Genomic DNA, 16,784 nt, shown 5'->3' with positions numbered 1-16,784 from the left:
TTTCATGATATCGCGAAATAATGTATTAGGTATACCATACTTTTCCCCTCCTCTCCCCCTCTCCCCCGTAGTATCTTTGGTTATTTGTGTGTGTTTTTTAGGTAAGGAATACCTCCATCTCTTTAAGCCTTGACTTTGGCCTCGACAGCAGCCTCGTCACCATCCTTCTTGGACAGGTTGTGCATGGTGATACGAGAAATTTGAGCAATTCCGACCAGAGCGAGGAAGAAGTTGACAGCAGCGAGGCTATAGCAATCCAAAACATGTCAATGCTGATCCCACATAACAAGTCCGGCGAGTAGTATCGGAGATATAAAAACTTACAGCATGTTCTTGGGGGTGATGACGAAGCACCAGCGCGTCCAGATGAGACCGGTGCACATGAGGGAGAAGTTTTGCGCAAAGGACAGCTTCTCGGCCGGTCGGGTCAGATCAGAGATGCCTGCCAAGACGAGAGCCCACTGTTATGGCGGCTTTGAGTCAGCCAGAGATGAATCAATCTCACAACGGACATAAGGACTTCGGGGGGGTTATATGTCTATACATGGCAACGTCCAACAAGGCGAAAACGCGCAAAGTAAAAACGGCCGGAAGACAAGGGAAATAAAAAATAATAATAATAAAGGGCGTCTTTTTTCCTCTCACCTTCATGACGGGAGCCCAAAAGTGCACCGTCTTGATGCCGACCTCGCTCTCCCACGCCTTCTTGAACCAGCTGGCCGACTGCTGCTCCGAGGTCGTGCTCTGCCATCGCTTGCTCTGCTGGCGGAACTGGTTGCGGAACATGTGCTGCGTCTGGCTGTTGAAGAAGGGCGAGGGTCCAGCAGCGCCCTGGCGGAACAGCGGCCGGGCGGCGCGCAGGATGTTGCTCGTTGGGGCCATGACGAGCTCTGCGATTTTGTCCCGAGTCAGCCTTTTCTTGGTGTTTTGTGTAATGTATAGTGTATATGTTTCCGCGCAGTTTTGTTTCCGGAATTGAAAGAGAAAATGCTGTCTTATTGGGGAAGCAAGCGACTCACTGTAGATGTGCTATCTCGAAAAAAAGCGCCGGGGGAATCAAGAGACGAAGCAAACGCGGCCCTTTTTCTGGAGGTTGAGCAGAGCAGACGAGATAAAGAGAGCAGCAGCAACTTGTCCCAGCAGCTCCGAATAATGCGCGGGCGTTAGCGCCGGGATTCACCCGGCCATAGCGACACCGGACTTTACTTTATGCACCCGATATGCGTCGCATCGCTAGCTGCATTTCCCGGATTATGTCAGATTTGTGCAACCTCTCGTCCCTTGCATAGCACAATTATGCAAGGCTGTGCACAAGTCGCTCCACCAAAATAACGACCAAGCAGCCTCTCTCTCAACGACAAGCATCTTAACGCAGGCTTCCAGACAATTCGCCGCTTCCGCCTCTCCCAATTGACCCCCTCCAACTCCCTCCCGTCCAAAATGTCCGCCAAGTTCGCCTTCGCAAAGTCCCTCAAGGAGGTGCGCTTCCTCTTCTGCCAGACCTCCGAGCAGAGCGCCGCCGTCCGGTACGGAAAACCCTCCAAATCTCCCTCCCAGCCAAACCAACAGCCCCCCCTTCGTTGCATGGCAGCCATGATGGTCGCAGGCGAAATCCTCGGAGAATTCGCATTTTATAATCTCGCTGTTCAATTACATGCTACGGAGCTAGCCAGCCCAACTATCTACCAAGCTTCGAACCCAAGAGCGCATTTTACAACCCCCCATGGTGGGGGAGGGAGAAGAGAAGCATTATACGGACACACAAGACTGACCAGAAGCTTCGTCTTAGATCTTTCCTGACAAAACAATACCCTGTCATCAAGCAGGCCAACCCAAACACCCCGATCCTCCTCCGCGAAGCCGCCGGCACCCTCCCCAAAGTCTACGCCAGATTCGGTACGTTTGCAATATATTTCCCCGTCCAAACCCAGAGAGAAACATATGAGGCGGAATAAAAGAAGAGGAAAAGGCAATTTAAGCCGCGTGCTAACGATAGACATGATTCTAGAGTTTGGCAACGAAAAGTCACAGTCTCTCGAAGGCCTGACAGACAAGCAGATCGAGGATACCGTTTCAGGGCTGGTAAAGGCGTAAATGTGACGAGACTGTATATATAAAAAAGAAGAAGAAAACTTGTCTGCATAGCTTTGACTGCGTTCGAGTGAGGGGGAAACAAAGATATCAAATGGCGTAACGGTATATGCGCCACGATGTAAGAGTCCAAATGCATAGATGAAAACTATACCAATGTTTCAATGCTGCCCTCCATGGAAAATGTGTCTATTAACAAAACATCTTGCGATGCTGAGCAGAGAGTCGTACATTACAACGTCATCAATTGAAGTCAGACGCAAACTAAAAAGACTGAGAAAAAATACTGAATATCTGAATTTCTACACATGTAAAAGGCTTCCAGATGCTTATATCGCAACAAAAGCTACACACTCTAACTCATGATTATATGCCCAATAGCGTTCTAGGAAAAGCTAGAAAATATAAAGGCAGGCTCTGTTGTTAACAGGGGAAATGGTCTGTTCATATTCTCCAAAGACATGTCGTTACTGAAGAGTAGAAGACCTCACCCGAGACACCGGCAATGCAGGCCAATCCTGCGTATCGAGATCAACATTCTTCTTTCTACCATCCTTTGAAGGCGACGCAGCATTCGAATTCGCCAATTTGATGTTTTCGCGTTCCCGTTGGTGTCTGTCTTTGGACCAGTCGCGCTGGATTTCATTACGACTGTTCTCCTGCTGCTTGGTCGAGCTCTCGAAGTTGTCAGCCCCTCTGAACCCTTGGCTGAACTTTTCTCTCAATTGTGGCGCTTTTGACGGCGAGTTATGTGCCGTCACTGGCCTTTTTATGATCTTGAACGTAGCGGGGGGCTGGATTTTCTCGAGAGGGGCCTCTCCTGATCCTGCTCGGGAAGAGGCTGCTCTAGGAGAATACGAAACGGTCTCAGTGCCGGCAGTCGCCTTGCGAGGAGACACGAAAGCAGTTGCGAGTGGATTCAAGCGGCTTTTCTTGGAAGTATCAGATTCTCCTGCGTGGGTTGCCAAACTGCCTGTACTTGCACTCTCGGTGTTGGGTGTTGGCATCAGGCCGCCGGCACCAAATCTGGACTGTGATGGTGCAAATTTGCTAGCTGCCGATGCTTCGAATGTCTTTGAAGTGATGGTAGGGTATTTGTTCTTTCGCTTCTTCGGAATTTTCAGAGAGCCGCCCGCATTATTCCTGAAATCCGGTCGGCCACGCGGTAGGGTATCGTAGGGATATTGAGTTCTGTTACCCGTTATTGCCTGCTCCTTGGACTCTTTGAACGGCTCAACTGATGATCTATCAATCTTTAGAGGCAGACAAATAGAATTAAGAGGGGACTCGGTAATTGTAGGGGCCAGTATGAGAGTATCATGATTCATCTGAGGCTTCTCCTTCGCAGGCATCGTGGATATTCCTAAGGCGGACGGCGACACCTCCTGGCTGCCAGTCTCTTTTTGCAGTTCATTCTGTGGTGCTGAGGCTAGGCGTTTCTTGGCCTTTTTGTTCTTGCCCCATTTACTTTTCGGCTTGCCTTGGTTATTTGCCTCATCACTTGCTTTGTTCTCATTAATGGACAACACCGTCCCAGGGGGTATGGTTGAATCCTCAATCGATTGCACTGATACTGATTGGAATAGCTCAGACGGCTTTAGTTTAGAAGAAGAAGAATCTTCATCATTCTTAATCCTGGCCCTTGGCAACTCTTTTGACACAAAGTGCCTTTGTTCAAGGCCGGGGCCTTCATTTTTCGTAAGCTGCTGAACTCCATCCTTGACCGGTTCCTCAATTCCTCTCCTGAACTGCTCGGGTTTTGTTTCGTCCACACCTGGAATGCCAGATGGCTCCAGCTGAACCTGCTCCTCAATACACGCCACAGAAATGCTCGTGTCCTCCATCGCATTACTTGAGAGCTTCTTTTGAGTTAGTTGGCCGGAAGTGACAGACGTTCCTAGTTTCTTGGATTTCCGTGGATCCAATGGCATAGGAATCCTATTCCAGGCCTGTTTTCGTTCTTTGATCTCATCTTCTGTGAAGATATTTTCAGAGGTTTTCGTTGCTGACGGTAAATCTGCGACCACTTTGGAAGCAGAAAATTGTGTCTTCTTCAAGTCGGCTGATACTGCTAGTTTGTTTATCTCCACGCTCGTGTCATTTTGCACAACTTTGTCAATAGTGCTAGTGTATGGGAGAGGGCTGGCCACCTTTTCAGGTGTTGGAGTTTCTTTATTTTCTCCCTCCTGACTCTTCGGCGTGCCACTGTCATCTCTTGTATCTGAATGAGAAGCAGCAGTGGATAAGTTTGCTTTGGAGACTTCCACTATCACACTAGCTGGCATCAGAGGACTGCTTGGTAATGCAATACGAGCCTTCTTAGGCAAAGTATATCCGCCATCCTCGCTCCCCGGCGTCGTTTGACTGCAGCTACTGTCTTTCCCGCCAGCAGATTCCGCCGGCAGAGGCTTTGGTTGAGACAGAATCTCTTTCTTCTTGGACTTTTTTGTTTGCATGGAAACTGCAGGCCGAGTGAAATCTTGTTCGGGCTCGTGGTGCTTCTCGTCTTTTACAGTGGCTGCTCGGCCATGACTGTGAGCGGTCTCCAAGATCTCCCTTGACTGGTCGTTATCTGGTATAATAGCGGACTCAACAACGGGCAATGCAGTATCCTGAGTCATACTCTGGCTTGATTCCATTGCATGGGACAAGACTTCGGTACTTTTGTGACCTGACGAGATGCCAAGTTGGCCTCGTTCTGGAGTATGTGTAGCAGTCGCCGACGACGACGGACTAGGACCTGCTGTATGCCCATGATCAATGTTCATGCCTGATGGGCTTGAGGAAGCCCACATTGGTTGTTGATGTATAATTGGTATTGATGGAAGCCTCCTTGTCTGCTGGTGTTGGTGGATGTTCATCCATTTCGATCGATAGACAGGCCGAATGAGTACTTCAATGCCCTTCTCTGCAATCTTGCATGAACCAACTGCAAGAGCTTGTGGCACAGATGACTCCTTTGCGAATCTATTTGCAAGATTAGTATAAATCAACAAGCAGTAGACATAGCCAAAATACAGTACCTCACGATGAATGCATCTCTACTTTGCGATGGGGCCGGATAAGCCTCTTCCACTGGGCCAAACCTATTGCCGATTCCAAATTTGAGGATCGTTTGAATATCCATATTCGGCCCAAGAGTCTCAGCGCGAATCCTAACCCATATGCTCCTATTGCGTTCGGTACAGCCACTGCAATCGCAAGGAGTGTATTCCACATTGTTCGGACCTGCAGGATTGAGGCACCAAGAGCTCTGTCGAGTGCTATCCGGTTGAGCACTTCGTCTCCATGATTTATTCAAATAGGACTCGCGAGGAGCAGTATGACGTTCCAATTGAGCCTGCTGGCCCGAATTCCAACCCTGAGCCTTTCGGCCATTCGATTCTCGACGCTGGGCTACCTTATTATAGGATTGGCCGCCACTTCGGTATTCGTTGTGCAAGGAGGAGGTTGAGGATCCATGCAATAATTCAGGCCGAGCTGGTTGAGCAAACTGAATACTTTCATCAGACCCATTATTAGCCAAGTTGCGCGATTTGGAAGCTGGTGCTATGGCTGGCATAGCGCCAGAATGCGCTCCAGTAGTGACTTGTTGGAAAGGGGTGATTTCAGACGCCCCAGAAAACTCCCTATATGGGCCAGCATGAGGTGCCGGTCTATTTGCGGAAGAGTATTGGCTGCTGCTATGTCGTGGGAATCCATTGGTTGATGCAAGGTGCTGTATGAAAGGCTTTTCCGGCTGCATATAGAAAGGAGTCGGCTCCGGTGACGCTCTCATGGGAGCCGCGAGGTTTTGTCTCGTGAAGTCATCCGGCGAGTTCCCAAAATGTTGTCTTTGATCCTGCGTTAACCTGCGGACTCTCTGGGAGGAATGCAATGACCTCATTGTGGCATGGTTGTCAAGAGGCCCATCTGTAACCTGAGTTTGACATCGTTCAAGTCTCATGGCTTCATATGGTGGGAATTGGCCTTCATCTCCCGGGTGAACTCTGCTTTCGAGTTTTCGAGCCGCCCCTGAGTACTAATCAGGTCGTTCGATAGCTCGAGGTTGATAGAGATGATTCCTATTGGGTACGAAAGTTTCTCTCTTATCATACGGCTGGTCAATAGATGCAATGTTTTGCTTGACTTGTTCCAGCTCGGCGACCTCCCTGGTGAGCTTGTCCATCATGCTCTCTCCGCCACATTTCTCCGAGGCCAAGGTGTGGTCTGGAGACTTTTTGCTACAAGTTGGCAACGTCGCTGACTCAGAACTTCGTCTTGTCTCTGTGACGGAAGTAGCTCCATTAACAGCCGCCATCGAAGTCTCATTGCGCTTTGTATCTAGACTGGAGCCTGAAGCCACAGGAGATGATGTCTCTGGCATAGATGCAATTCTTCGGGGATCATTCTGACTTTCAAGTTCACCGAATTTCTTCTTATCTGCTTTGTTGATGGAGTTTTGCAGTTGTTTTGGTATATTACTGCCGTTAACGATGACTACACCAGACTTGGTAAGTTCGGGTTGTCGCGAGGGTACAGCGGCCTCGACGGATTTCTGCAAAGCTTTAACAGCTTGAACAGGTCTGTGAGATGGCTCTGGATGTGAGAAACAATGCTGTGGGAGAAAGTAATGCTTCCCATTTTCCACAAAGCAGGGAGCTGGCTCGTTCAGCGCCGACGGGCCGCGATGGGGCTCAGACACGGGAGGGGGCGGCAAACCATTGCTCTCAAAAACTCGCTGTCCAGCTAGAAACAAATTAGTCTTTGTGGTCACTTGGATTCATTCAATCATTAAACAACTTACTAAGCCAGTTTTCAATGCTGTTTGTCCGACATGCCGTCATCAAGTCTGCAGGCTCTTCAACTTGCTCCGTCTCCTTGTTGGAGAGGAGAAAGCTGCGACGGCCTCTCAACGCGCTTGCTATCAGTGGCACCACATCATCGTGTATCAATCCCAGAGAGTTATGGTCTTGGTCATCCAGAATGCGGAAGATGGGGCCATGAGATTCCTGCCATTTGATTAATTTCTCCCGATTTTGCTTTTGCTTCAGCCACTCATCCGCCCAGTGACCGATATGCGCAGCAACTTCTCGCCTTACATCCACGGATATGAGCTTGTTTTCATCCCAGAGTGTATTGATGACGTTCCAAAGATTTATGCAGCCGTTATGATAGAGGTCATGGGCGTCGAAGAATGTCCACAAATCATCCCAGCAGTGTGGCTGCTGCATATGCTTCAGCTCATTCCAGTAGACTTTGCGGAGCGAGTTACAAATGGCCTGGATTTCGTCTCTGGACCACAGATGGATTCGACGCTGGGGTAAAATGTGATCCAATTTGCGAAATGGACGACTCCCATTCGAGGTTGAAATGAAGGCTTTTGCCTTGGACGGCACATTGGTATAAAATCCAACGGGAAGGTGGTCTTCTAAATAGGTCTGAGCCACTCCATGAGAGTGCACGCCATGCATCATTTTATAGGTGACGGGAATTCCATATGGATAATATTTAGCAAATGCTGCGCGATCTCCGAGCGGGAAGTTTTCGGCATGAACTCGAGGAAACCCAGCCGCATAGAGAACAGGATGTGGAGCCGGCTGTAGATTCATCTTGATGGTTTCGGCCATGATGGAGGCTCTTGACAACGGAAGAGTTAGTACAAAGGTTGAAAGGACTTCTGAAAGAATAGGAAATTCGAGATTCAAAACAAAGAAAAGACAAAAGAAGGTTGAAAGGATCAACAAAGGGAGAGGACGCGAGCATCAAAGGTTACTCGCACGCAAGCAAAGTCTCAAGCAAAGCAGCAAGAATGAAATCCAAAAAAAGAGCCCGTGGCGATCAAGATAGATGCGAGAGAGAGAGAACGAGAACGGGATGATTTTGTGGAGAAAGGAATCGCTGCAGAGATGAGATGACTGTAAAATATCTTACTTCAGGTGCAAGTACTCTTTTCTTTTGAGGAAGGTGCAACTTGCGCAACGAGTAGTATCCTCGCTTTGTTCCGAAACGATGATCGGGCAACTGAAAAGAGGCGAAATGCGATCTTGAGAGGCAATTGGCACGAATTGCAACTAGTAACTCTGTTGGCTTATCCAAGGATCGTTGTATCGAACGATGAAGGTCTGCCTTGATGAGAATGAAGTCGCTGTAACGAGAAGAGACGAGATGGAGAGAGAAGTGAGAGGATTTTTGCTTGTTTGTATGTTTGTTTTTTTCAGGTGAATTTATTGTGCGGTTACTAATATTTCATCTGATCTATCAGGGCACAGAGAAGAAAGTGATGGCGAGGTGAATCGGCCTGATAGACCAATTTGACAGCTGGTTGACAGTTGTCTCGATAGAGCTCCACCTGGCTGCTCAGATGGCATCTTTTTCTCTCGCGAATATTGGCATCTATTAGATTCATCTTAATTTAATACTGATAGCCATACCAATCCCTCCATAGACGTTGATTACTACCAGGTGCCTGATGCTGCAGAAATAATACATGCAACGAGTTGGCTCGCTGCGTTGATGCCTGTCAATTGAAGCGCAAGTTCAGTTCCAGAGGCTTTACAAGGTAGTACAGCCTAACTGAAAGACCTACCGTTGTTACGTTATCAGGTTGTTGTGCGGTGTTAGGCTTCAAGATACCATGGGGAGCGTCAAAGTATCAGTTGTAAAGAGCAGTCCTATTTCCCCCTCTCTTTACTGCCGTCTATAATGCCCAAATGTCCATGGTAAGAGTGGGGTATACATTCATAAAAGATACAGAGTCAAAAGCTGTTTATACATGATTTTCTATGGTGCTCACTTTTGAGCATTGAGGAGCTTCAAGATCTCGGACTCGTTGTCTCCCGCAATCGCCTTGCCATTACTCCAGTCAACGGTCTATCGAGGCGTTAGTTACCGGATTCCGCAAGCTGCCTTTCGTCGCATCACTTACCAATGGTCGCAGCAGATTCTCCTTGTTCTCCTTGAACTTCTTCAGCGCATCCTTGTCATCTCTTGCCCCCTTGACGATCTGAGAGGCACCGCTCTGGCCGACATACTCCAAGATTGTCTGCACTTGGTCGACAGTGGGGGCGTCTTCGGTAATATTCAGCTCAAACGGATCACGGCGAGCCTCGGAATCTTGAGTAGCGCTCTTCTGGGCGCTTGTCGAAGCCTGCTTCAGCAGATTGGAAACTCGCACAGAGGCCGGGGAGCTGGCCTTGTGGAAGAGCGTGATGATGTCGAGCGTCTTGTGCTAAACGACGGACCTTGGTCAGTAACAGCTGCTGCAGAGAATAATGTTACAGCTGGGGTAGCCAAATTGACATACAAATCGGAACATTTTGGGCTATTATGGAGGATATTTGCGGAATCTCAAGCTGTAAGCGGCAGTTCGTTTTGCGCTCTATGTTGCCGTGAATGACGTTATTTTCGTTCAGAACTTATCCCGCGCATTAGCAGCAGTGGAAGCTCAAGTGGCCCGTGCGGAGCTCCAAAAGAGTACCTGCAAGTACCTGTTTCTGGCCGCTACTAAACAGGCAAGGCATCAGCTAAGCTACCAAATGTAACCATTCATGCCTGGAATGTAATTTCTGGGCAAATTACCACAATGCGGCATTCATGCATTTCTAATTTCTGATCCTATTCCCATAATTCTTCTAGCCATGAGAATTCTATGCGTTGATTCGACCCAACGTCTGTTTTCCTCCCGCCCTTATTCCAAAACGCCATCCCCATCTGCAATTACGTGCGACGAGCGACCCAAATGCGTCAACCATAATACCGAAACCAGATATACCAGCTCTGTGAAGAACTCCCTCCATGTTCAATATGTAGTCTTCATTGCCGGATTTCCTCCATTAGGCAGCCATTATGCCACTAGGAGTTAGAAAATCAGGGGTAGCCACGGCAATGAAGATTGAACTAGACTCTGCCGTCACCGTTATAACGGGCATCAAATTCTACGCCTGCTTCTTAAACTTCTTCCGGATATCTTCTTCGGAAAATTTGCGCGTTAAACGCTTCAAGAACTCGACTCGCCCCTCCATGGTGAGATCGGCCTGGGCTCCAAGAGGAACCATACACTTGGCAAGGTGCTCATAATCCTTGACCATCAAGCGGTAGGTGATCATGAGAAAGTCAATGTTGTGAAACAAGATTGCGGCTTCTTTGCCGTACGTCTTTCGCTGCTCCAGGAAATGGATTGGGTGATCACGCCAATGTCTGCGTGGGTTGAGGTGGTGAGAAGTGTGATAGCCATCGTTGAAGCAGAATCGGTTGCTCTGTAAGCAAGTTAGTTCCTATTCGGATTGAAGCCATAACAAAAGATTTAGGCTGTACTCACTGCAACGTCCACCAAGGTGATGCTGGATCGATAGTCGGAATCCGGCTCATCGGGGTCAACAAAAGCATGCTGGCCCCAATTGCCCGCCATCAATCCCAGTCGTAGCAACAAGAAGGGGATGATGTACACGAAAATGGTGGCCTTCTTGTTCACAAAGGTTGCCATGGTATAATAGAAGAAATAAGTTCCGAATTCACACCCTGCCGCACGCACAGCCAGTCCCCAGCGGCTCTTTCGGGCAAAGTACATGGGAAGGTCCAGCCAAACGAGGCAAAAGAACCGTCCAACGTAGTGAAGAAAGTGGAAGATGTCGTCTCGCTGATAGCGAATTGTGGAGGATAAGTCATCCGGACCGTTGCCCTCGATGTGGTGATGCTTGACATGGTGGTAGTAGTATGAGTTCCAGGTATGTCCCATCAACGGGTCCGTAATGTATGGGAACAACTTGTCGAATGTGGAGTACTTCTTGGCCAGAATTCCACGCTGGTGGATGTGCTGGTGCATCATAAGAGTGTAGGTGCCAACATAGTAGACTTGCATGATGGCATGAATAATTCCGTGGATGAGGTTGAAGTTTCGAAACAGCAGAATTGCGCTTGGTACTGAGGTCGTGAAGTACAGTATCAGATGAACGATGAACACCACGTCTGTCTCAAAACGGGCTGTTTTCCGTGCCCAGCTGATAAACGGCTGTAGAACCAGCTTGTTGACTGATTTGGGGAGACGGCCAGGGAGGTCATCGATGGATACGAATATGGTAGGCTCAAAGTGAGCATCTCCAGGATTTCTCATGGACTTGAGGAGGCCAATGTCTTTTGCAGCTGAGTCCGTCTCCTCTCCCTGCTGTGACTCGGTCTGAGACCCGGGTGAGACATGGTGCCAGTCGCTGTCGATTTTAGTATCTGGCTGGGCATCCCGTCTCTGAGCAATGTCGTTTTCCAGATTTTTCAGCACAATATAGTCTGCGCGGGTGAGACCGCGGTCGTAAACCAAGGCACTTGTCATGGTGAGCGTATCGCAATTGGAGAGCAGCCAGAGCTTCACAAAACGGAACCAAGCTCCTAGAAAAGCGCACCAACGATATTATAAACAAATCGAACCATGGCAGAAAAAAAATCCCCCTAATATCGCTCAACCGCTTTCTTCGGACACGCCTGCCAGCGCATCCACCTGCGAGATTGCATGGGGCTCCGCATTTTGGTATCCTTCACGCCCACGGCAGATTCCAAGCTGCGAAACCTAGTCTGGACTAAGCCTCTCCGCTTGGAATGGCTTGAACTTACAATGGCAACAAAGGCTATTTGCGGTTTTGCTTGATTTGCGCCTGACAGCTGCTAAGCTTTGCTCAATTTCGCCAAAGTTTTGCCCGGCCGCTCGCCCGGCTCTTGCGTCTCCACTGATTGGCTGCCGGTCTCTCCAAGGAGAAGAACAGCTGCCTTTGCCGTGATGCAGACCGGAAAAGGAGGCCAAAAGAGTACATTCTCGTACTATTCGGTAGATTACTAGCTAGTAGATCAACTTGGTCCCCTAATAGTGGATCTCAGCGTTGGCCATGTTGCGGTGAATCTGTACCACATACGGGGGCGCCACCGTCTTGAAGTCGTATTGCGGAGCAAGTTCTTCAGCCGAATGGACAACTGCATTAACTAGCAGTTTCACATCCTCAATCTATAATAGGCATATTGCTATTCTGCATCTTGCGTGTTTATGGAGATTCGTCATTAGGGGCTCCATTCGCTCTATAATTGATTGTAGCAGTGATGAGCCACCCCCGTCTCATGATCCTCCGTAGCTGTTTAGCCCCAAAATGCTTCCCGTTCCACGTAACGCAGCAACGCAGACGGGTACTAGTCCCTGGGGCTGAGCCGCTCCTGAAGATGCTCATTTCAGGCGTTGTTGGCGATACATGTAGAATCGAGAGATTCTAGAACCAATGGAAGGACGAATAGTATTGATTCGCTTCAAGGTGCTAGAGGCTCATCTTAAAAGGGGCAAGACATGGGCCACTAGCGCCATGGTTGCTTGTAACCATAGTCATATATCACATTTTCGATCCAATCATGTAAAAGCTCCCAAGTGCGTGGTACGATATAATTGGGTTTGACAGTTCGGAAGAAAATGCAGAGGGATATTTCTTTTCAAGGACGATAGAATATCGAGGAATCGAATGCAGCCATCAGAGATGACTCGGCATGTATAGGCGCTGTGTGGTTTCTATACCTTGCCCGTGCAGGGTAGTCTGGGTCAACACAACTAAACATCAGAACTGTTTACACAGAGGTGCGAGTGCAGAGATCAAAACATAGAATTATAGAAGTGGTCGATGTTGCATTTGCTGCGAGGTGGAACGAACATTTGTGCCATCGTGCTGCGTATACATGGATGCCGTCCGGAATACGGCATGAGATTCGCTGGGAACGACCTTCGACACTACATTTACATCAACACACCCACAAGTCCACCAAACTTGATAATCAGTTACAGATATCATTTGTCTATTAATACAATAGCGTCAGATTCTACACATTAGTTTTTATGTCAATCATTGAGATTCAACAACCATGACGTAGGATGAAGTCACATAATAATGTGGAGAATCGTTCAAAACCGTCGATTTTGCTCAAGATCGATGTATTTAAGAGCATCTGAGAGCCCCAATAGTTACTCGAAAACACTTTTTGACACCAATTGTAGTACGCACTGCAAAGAGTTACAACTAGCAACCGTATCAGCCGATTTCACCTTACTGATAAAAACAGCAACTAGTCATGTCCGGGTATCCCAGCGTCGGCACATCTGGAGTATACGAAGCAGGTGATCAAAGAAATGCAAAGAGATCTGAGATGCAACAAGCAGAGAGATACAACGAGGGCCAACATGGATCACATATCGGAACTGATTCAAGTAAATATCTTCCATAGATCGCATTATACTGGTGTTTATGCTGACCTAAGCTCAGAAGACCAATGCTCCATTGCGAATAGGCTAGCTGCAGAAGAGGTAGGTTGCTTGATCTCACCTTTGGAACAGCATCTGATCTATTTGAAGCGGAGAGCAGAGCCTGGATATGACACTGAGACATCTATCAAAAAAGACCCGACACTGCCGGTCAGTGCTCAATTCCCTGTCTCTGAACCATCAACTAACAAGACCAAGGCCAAAATGCACGGCAATGAACCTTCAAAGGGGGCCAAAGTCGACGCTGAGCTAGTGGCTGACGATGAAGAATATCTCAGACGGAAAAGCAAGGCATAGTTGGATTCGGATGGGTCGACATCATGTGCATTGTCAACACAGGATCAGAGGTGAGGTCTGGGGGGAGAGTCGCAGTCTCACTCAGCACAGTAGGGCTCGACGACGACGAGTAACATGAGTGGAACCATGGCCATGGACAGGTCTCACGATATCGAGACCATGAAGAAAACACAAAAATAGATTGATTGCATGCATCACTGAGAGATCACGACTGCGGAAGAGAGGATAAAGATTGAATGAATAACATTTTGAATTGAATTGAACGCTATACATATATATATCATCTGTAAATCTCTGTCAGCCATGGCTCAAGCCAAACGAAGAATGAATAGTAAACGAGGATAAACAACAAAAGTTCAGAATATGTAAGAAAAGTTTCTCATTTGTTCATTTGGTATAGCATCCCCGGCGAGGGAGCCACCGCATGTGATCAACCGCAAATTACCTCATCATAGTACTGTTGCTTGATGGAAAAGAAAAATGCATTCTTACCTTGACAATCACAGGAATATCTGATCGATTCCTGGCTAGGAATCTTGCATTTCGACCTCAAAAGGTCCAGCAAAGATAATTAACGAAGAGCTCGAAAATTTTAGCTCGAAGTCGACGCAAAGAAAAAGGAACAGCAATTGGTCCGTGCGCCACAAAGGCGCCAAATGCGTAGTCAGCAAGGCAAAACAGAAAATCCGAAAATTTTCAATTAGGGCAAATGGGTATTTTCTGCCCGCACACTCTTAGATAGCCGAGCCCTCAAAAAGTCATTGGAAGGTGAACGCTGCTCCAGAGAACATCCACCCGAACGGCAGATAATCGTCGACATCTGGTATGATACACGCGTCTTCCTCCACTTCATTCATACACCGAATGAATTGCGACTTCGTCGAATGAACACAGCCGACTAACACGACATCGAAGTAGATTCCGTCACAATGGGCGAAGCACTGATTGAGGGATCCAACTGGCGCCTCGTTGAGGTCGGCCGTGTTCTGCTGATCAACGGCGAGCACCCCTACAACGGCCGTCTGGCTGCCATCGTCGAGATCATCGACCACAAGCGAGTACGTTGACGTGTTCCCTGGCGCAATGCGAATCCGCAAACCGGATGGCTAATCCGATGACATCTAGGTTCTCGTTGAGGGCCCTTCCTCAGACCCTAAGCTCAAGGTTCCCCGACAAGCCCTGCACCTCAGCAAGGCTCTTCTCTCCCAGTTCGTCATCGAGAACCTGCCCCGAGGCTCCCGACACACCGCCTTGACCAAGGCTTGGGAGAAGGCCGAGATCGACGCCAAGTGGAAGGGCAGCAACTGGGCCAAGAAGCGCGAGCAGATTGAGCGGAGAAAGGCCCTGACCGACTTCGACCGCTTCAAGGTTCTGCGCCTCAAGAAGCAGCGACGATTCGAGGAGCGCAAGGCTCTGGCCAAGATCAAGGCCTCCGCATAATTGGGTTGTTCGCTCTGGAGTCACGGAGAGGTTGATCGGATGGTATTAGAATGAGGGACATGGGCCCGGGCAGGAAACGCATTTACAGCAGCAAAAGATCTGCTGGATTCATTTTTGCTCCCGTTCTGGAAGGGCTGTATGTTGTCACATATCATCGTTTATGATGAACGGCGTCAATACGGAAATTCAGACAAAATGAATTCAAAGCTTATAGGGAGGATTCTCATTGTGGATCACTGTGATTTCGTGTAGTCAAAAAATATCTATGAAATGCATGTAAATCAAACACTACGGAATTCTCCTTTTCCTCCTGATATACCACATGCGACTTGTACCTTTTTTTGGGACTCCGAGTTCTACTGCCATAGAGCGCAATTGTCTTGGCTCACGCCTTGCGACCAAAAAGCCTTTGATTACCTAATTTGGGTTAGCCGGCATCATCCACCCAAACCCTAGAAATTCGCAGTTCAAATCTCCAACACAAATCGGCATTGCGCAGCGTCACGTCGGAGTAACAAAATAGATTAATCTTCAAGCTAATCGCATCAAATGTGAGTATCGATCGTTGCAGCTTTTTCTCTCCCTCTTGAAAAGGCTAGGGCGGCATCAGGTGACAGAGAAGCTCGCCCGGCTCATTTCGCTGAAGAAGAATATTTTCGTGCGAAAAGAAAGAGGGGACACAAGCTAATCCCGTTATCCCCCACCAGTCACCAAAATGGCCAACCCTCGAGTTGAAGAGCTTCCCGACGACGAGACCAAGACCAAGCCCACGGTCGAGGAACAGGATGATTCCAGCGATGAATCCGAAGCTGAAGAGCTTGGCGATGGATCTCTCCCCGCCGGTTCTACTGCTGTAGTCCACTCTCGCTACGAGAAGAAGGCCCGCAAGGCCCTGCTGGAGAAGGGCAACTTGGTCCGAGTCCCTGGCATCACCCGCGTCACTCTCCGCCGCCCCAAGAACGTAGGTCTCTCGAGATTTGAAGGCGGCTTGCCTGGGTTGAGATCTGGAAATGGAGACTAAACGGATATGCACAGATCCTCTTTGTCATCAACAACCCCGAAGTCTACAAGTCCCCCAACAGCAACACCTACATGTGAGCAAAAAAAATCCTCCCGGGGAATGGTGTAGCATGCATCTAACCTAGTTGCAGTGTCTTTGGTGAGGCTAAGATCGAGGACATCAACGCCACCGCTCAGCAGGCTGCCGCCGCTCAGCTTGCCCAGGCCAACGCCGAGGCTGAGCACGCTGGCCACAACCACGACCACGACCACGATCACGACCACGACCACGACCACGGCAAGGAGGGCGAGGCCGAGGCCAAGAAGGAAGAGGAAGAGGATGACGGTGAGGAGGTTGATGCCGAGGGTCTGGAAGATAAGGACATCGAGCTCGTCATGACCCAGGCCAACGTCAGCCGCAAGAAGGCCGTAAAAGCACTAAAGGAGAACGACAATGATATTGTCAACTCCATTATGGCATTGAGTATCTAATGGCGTGGATATGGGCAGGGTGCTTGAAATTATCTCATTAGTCTGCGCAACTATATGCGCCTAGGGATCTGTATTATTGTTCATCCAAGAGCTTTACTCGTCCTTGAAGAAAGAAAATGATGGCATGAAAGACGAGACTGTGCATGTTTCTATGAGCCATTGTGACAAAGCTTTTACGGCATTCGAGAAATTAAGGAGCAGTATGAAG

At 48.6% G+C, this 16,784-nt stretch overlaps 8 protein-coding genes across 8 annotated transcripts; 4 read left to right on the top strand and 4 right to left on the bottom strand.

Annotated features, from left to right (window-relative positions):
• Nucleotides 1-122: 122 nt before the first annotated feature.
• Nucleotides 123-882, bottom strand: TRIVIDRAFT_65955 (uncharacterized protein; the record flags this gene model as incomplete). Its single annotated transcript, XM_014095725.1, has 3 exons — nucleotides 123-246; nucleotides 325-461; nucleotides 646-882. 3 exons carry the CDS (start codon nucleotides 880-882, stop codon nucleotides 123-125), a joined length of 498 nt encoding a protein of 165 aa, XP_013951200.1.
• A 558-nt stretch (nucleotides 883-1,440) lies between these two features.
• Nucleotides 1,441-2,094, top strand: TRIVIDRAFT_42533 (uncharacterized protein; the record flags this gene model as incomplete). Its single annotated transcript, XM_014095724.1, has 3 exons — nucleotides 1,441-1,526; nucleotides 1,790-1,896; nucleotides 2,009-2,094. 3 exons carry the CDS (start codon nucleotides 1,441-1,443, stop codon nucleotides 2,092-2,094), a joined length of 279 nt encoding a protein of 92 aa, XP_013951199.1.
• Nucleotides 2,095-2,558: 464 nt separating this feature from the next.
• Nucleotides 2,559-7,700, bottom strand: TRIVIDRAFT_205611 (uncharacterized protein; the record flags this gene model as incomplete). Its single annotated transcript, XM_014095723.1, has 4 exons — nucleotides 2,559-5,058; nucleotides 5,115-6,080; nucleotides 6,189-6,819; nucleotides 6,878-7,700. The coding sequence occupies 4 exons, from the start codon at nucleotides 7,698-7,700 to the stop codon at nucleotides 2,559-2,561; spliced, it is 4,920 nt and encodes a 1,639-aa protein (XP_013951198.1).
• Nucleotides 7,701-8,785: 1,085 nt separating this feature from the next.
• On the bottom strand, nucleotides 8,786-9,445 carry TRIVIDRAFT_173559 (uncharacterized protein; the record flags this gene model as incomplete). Its single annotated transcript, XM_014095722.1, has 3 exons — nucleotides 8,786-8,943; nucleotides 8,999-9,301; nucleotides 9,377-9,445. 3 exons carry the CDS (start codon nucleotides 9,386-9,388, stop codon nucleotides 8,863-8,865), a joined length of 396 nt encoding a protein of 131 aa, XP_013951197.1.
• A 210-nt stretch (nucleotides 9,446-9,655) lies between these two features.
• TRIVIDRAFT_173557 (uncharacterized protein) lies at nucleotides 9,656-11,428 on the bottom strand (the record flags this gene model as incomplete). Its single annotated transcript, XM_014095721.1, has 2 exons — nucleotides 9,656-10,328; nucleotides 10,391-11,428. 2 exons carry the CDS (start codon nucleotides 11,393-11,395, stop codon nucleotides 10,008-10,010), a joined length of 1,326 nt encoding a protein of 441 aa, XP_013951196.1.
• A 1,730-nt stretch (nucleotides 11,429-13,158) lies between these two features.
• Nucleotides 13,159-13,645, top strand: TRIVIDRAFT_161869 (uncharacterized protein; the record flags this gene model as incomplete). Its single annotated transcript, XM_014095720.1, has 4 exons — nucleotides 13,159-13,294; nucleotides 13,350-13,390; nucleotides 13,439-13,498; nucleotides 13,547-13,645. 4 exons carry the CDS (start codon nucleotides 13,159-13,161, stop codon nucleotides 13,643-13,645), a joined length of 336 nt encoding a protein of 111 aa, XP_013951195.1.
• A 773-nt stretch (nucleotides 13,646-14,418) lies between these two features.
• Nucleotides 14,419-15,391, top strand: TRIVIDRAFT_187281 (uncharacterized protein; the record flags this gene model as incomplete). Its single annotated transcript, XM_014095719.1, has 3 exons — nucleotides 14,419-14,468; nucleotides 14,561-14,703; nucleotides 14,771-15,391. The coding sequence occupies 2 exons, from the start codon at nucleotides 14,575-14,577 to the stop codon at nucleotides 15,083-15,085; spliced, it is 444 nt and encodes a 147-aa protein (XP_013951194.1).
• A 409-nt stretch (nucleotides 15,392-15,800) lies between these two features.
• Nucleotides 15,801-16,576, top strand: TRIVIDRAFT_120935 (uncharacterized protein; the record flags this gene model as incomplete). The annotated part of the gene is made up of 3 exons (XM_014095718.2): nucleotides 15,801-16,046; nucleotides 16,121-16,179; nucleotides 16,237-16,576. The coding sequence occupies 3 exons, from the start codon at nucleotides 15,801-15,803 to the stop codon at nucleotides 16,574-16,576; spliced, it is 645 nt and encodes a 214-aa protein (XP_013951193.1).
• Nucleotides 16,577-16,784: the final 208 nt, after the last annotated feature.

Source organism: Trichoderma virens, assembly GCF_000170995.1.
Source record: "Trichoderma virens Gv29-8 chromosome Unknown TRIVIscaffold_89, whole genome shotgun sequence".
In the NCBI taxonomy this organism is placed as follows: domain Eukaryota; kingdom Fungi; phylum Ascomycota; class Sordariomycetes; order Hypocreales; family Hypocreaceae; genus Trichoderma; species Trichoderma virens.
The sequence above is the reverse complement of the archived record's forward strand: the minus strand, read 5'-3'. Positions and strand labels throughout refer to the sequence as shown.